At 32.5% G+C, this 3,485-nt stretch overlaps 1 protein-coding gene across 1 annotated transcript; it reads left to right on the top strand.

Moving 5' to 3' along the window:
- Positions 1-2,149: 2,149 nt before the first annotated feature.
- Positions 2,150-3,143, top strand: LOC311091334 (olfactory receptor 52E8-like; the record flags this gene model as incomplete). Its single annotated transcript, XM_084127227.1, has 1 exon — positions 2,150-3,143. The coding sequence occupies exon 1, from the start codon at positions 2,172-2,174 to the stop codon at positions 3,141-3,143; it is 972 nt and encodes a 323-aa protein (XP_083983353.1). The 5' UTR covers positions 2,150-2,171.
- Between the last annotated feature and the right edge of the window lie 342 nt (positions 3,144-3,485).

The raw sequence follows: 3,485 nt of genomic DNA, 5'->3' as shown, positions 1-3,485 counted from the left end.
CTGACAATATATAACAATATATAACATACATAGCCTACAACCTAACGTTGTATATTCCTCATACATAATATCGATCAATCAGTGTTTTTCAACCGCGGAAAGAGGTCAATAAAACAGCTGGAGATCAATTGTCACATAACATTTACCTCAGGAAAGCCATTTAATGACCATAATTTGAAGAGTTTGGTTCCAAAACGTGATAAACGCCATTTTAAAAAGTATTGTATCTGGTCGGTATTGAAAAGTACATTTTTAATTTTTTACGTAAAATGCGATATCCGCCGTGTTATTCTGTCATGTTTTCTCCCTTTCTTTCCAAACAGCGGCAAATGCCAGTCTCCCTTCTCAGAATGCCATACATCCGCTCAACCAATCACAGCGCACCATTCCACGCATTGTAAACAGTAACGGCGGCACTTTGAATACACCCAGCATCCTAGTTTTCCTTATCTACTTTATCAACAAACAAACAAACAAAAAAATGAATAATTTTGTCGGCATTACCTGTGGTAGAGAAGAAACATAAGCCATCAAAATCTAATCTAATCTAAAAGATTAAAAATGCCAGCTGTTGCTTGTTCTCACACGACAGCATCAAACTTCTGTCACGCTGACACATTGACCCCAGGGGATCTTTTGAAAAACTTTCAAATGTTTTACTCAGTCAACGAAAACCGAACAGGACCAAGCCATTTTACAGCTGATCGCCGTCAAAAAAGTTCAGGAGGTATTTCCTAGCAATGGCTGATTGAATGTATTTTTAGTCCAGTACCTGTATATAAGATTAGTATTGACCAAGTTCAGAGGCTGTCATATGTGGATCAACTTACTTTGTTGAGTATTTTCAACAGTTTCAATATGAAAAATAACTTTTATATTGATTCAATTGATTAATTGCATTTTGAGAAACAAGTGTCATGAATTTTTTGCATTTTGGGGGAAAAATAATCTGTTTTTATAATAAATCTTTGAAAATCAAAATCTGGATTTGAATTTATGTTATTATAACAAAGATGCTATGTGAAAGTTTGAAACAGAAAATAGTGTTTTTTATCTTGCCATTTTCTTGGTAAAGAAAACACATTTTTTACGCATATTAATCAAAATGGATTTTTCGCGTTTTGGAACCAAACTCTTCATATATAGCATGTTAGTTGGCTAGAAAAAAGAGCTATTGAGAGTATTTTGCTAAATATGTGTACTATATTACATAGTTATTATTATTTACTTATATCATTAAATAAAGTTGTTATTATAATAATAATAAAAAAGCATTATATTTAATTATGAGTTAATTTTAACCTTAAATAATACTACCAGCTGATAGGGCTCTCTGTATGTTTACAGCATTAGGTGAGGGTTTTTTTTTTTCTTGAGAAAAATTAATGCCTATTGTGTGTACCTAATATTTATCCAAATGAGTCAATAATTGAATTGAATTGAAATCGTGAAATTTGTGTCAAGCTATAATAAACAAACATAGCTTACCAGAAATTGTACCATGTAAACATTGTAACATGTTGTCACTAAACCTAATAAAATTCTGTTTAGTTACTAAAATGTTTTGACAATCACAATACACTTATTGTGATGCAAGATTTATTTTTAATTTTTTGCATGCCCCAAATCCAAACGTTTGTTGTGTTGTGGCTTGTTTCCGTTGTGTTGTGACGATTTTGTTTTGTTGTGGCTTTTATTTTTTCAGACCAGTAAGTAAAGGCAACATCCATCCAAACTAAGCATACTAGTTTTACATCATGCAACATACAAGTATTACATCATTGTGTGGTCTGAAGGTTCTCAAGAGATGAATCAGAAAGTATATCTGGATCACTGATGTGGGTATCAGTGGGTATCTTTGAGGCTTGGGAGAATAAAGACTAGTGTTGCTTGTGAGTAATTCTAAGCAATTTATAAGCAGTCAGACACTAAGTCAGTCAGTTTGATTTGGCTCCAAAACTTTATTTATACAGGTCTGTGATTCAAATGTTTTACAGCTTTTGTGTTTTACAGCATTTGCAAATGTCTATTTAGGTATTTATTTTTTATATTTATATTTTGAACACAGCTATTTGTTAAAAGACAATTTTGTGAATTCTCTAGATTTTCCTTATATCTTTGTGGTCATTTCTATTTTCAGCTTGTACAAAACACCAAACGCAAAAACTGCCATGAGTTCTGTAAATGCAAGTTTTTCCAATAATATTACCATTGTTCATCCTGAATTCTTTTTCATCATTGGACTTACAGGTATGCCGAACAGCACTTATCACTACATATTCTTATTTATCATTTATTTTATTACTATAATTGGGAACTCTATAGTCCTTCTCATTATAGCTCTTGACCGGAGCCTGCACAGTCCAAAGTATATTGGTGTGTTTAACTTGGCCTTGGCTGATATTTGTGAAACTAATGCACTGATTCCCAACATGATGAAGACTTTTCTCTTTGACTCACAGTACATCTCCTTCAATGCTTGTTTGGTAAACATGTTTTTTGTGTTCTTCTTTAGTGCCATGCAGAGTCTGACTCTTGTCGTTATGGCATATGATCGTTTAATTGCAATTTGTTTGCCATTGAGATATCATGTTTTTGTGAACAATACCAATATGTGTTTACTTTTCTCAGCAATTTTTTTATTTAATTCTTTTATTGTGGCCATGATGGTGTCATTGATTACCCAAATTTCATTCTGTAGAACCAATGTAATACAGAGTTATTTTTGTGATCATGGACCAATGTTTAGGTTGGCATGTAATGACAATAGCATTAATAAAATTATGGGATTTCTCTACACATCTTTATACCTTATAGCACCAATGCTCATTATAGTCCTGTCATATCTGGGGATTTTTTGTGTTTTAAGCAAAATTACAACTTGGGAAGGACGTTTAAAAGCACTGAAGACCTGTATTTCGCACCTGTTGCTAGTAGGAATATATTTCCTCCCAATATTCTTCACATACCTTACTTCTTTATTGCTTTATAGCACTCCAAATTCCAGAATCATCAGCACATCTCTGGCATATGCTGTTCCAGCAATGCTAAATCCCATAATTTATGTTTTAAATACAGCTGAAATCAGAGACATAATTCGAAAAGTGCTTAAAAACAGATCTGCACCAATTGAGAGTATTTAAAAATAAATAAAATGTTCATTCATTGATTCTATTAATCATTAGAAATGAATTACCTATATGAAGACTGCATGCTTAGACCTCACAGTGGTCTGTTTGACAGTAAAAACTATCTGTCCTTTATTTATTAATTCACATGATTTCAAATGTCTGTATTGTACTGCTTATATTCTTACTGATCCCAAGACAAAACGAATAGTAAAAAATCAACAGCAATTTAAATGACTTTTTGTGAGCAGTTATTCATGAAACACTTGATCTAATGTATTTTAATTTATACAACAGTTCGTTCTGGTTCTCGAATCTGATTGGCTGAGAGCCTTTTCCAGCCATGCGATATTCCCT

This window comes from Abramis brama, assembly GCF_963993115.1.
Source record: "Abramis brama genome assembly, chromosome: 10".
Classification (NCBI taxonomy): Eukaryota; Metazoa; Chordata; class Actinopteri; order Cypriniformes; family Leuciscidae; genus Abramis; species Abramis brama.
Note: the sequence above shows the minus strand (reverse complement) of the source record. Positions and strands in the feature narration are given on the sequence as shown.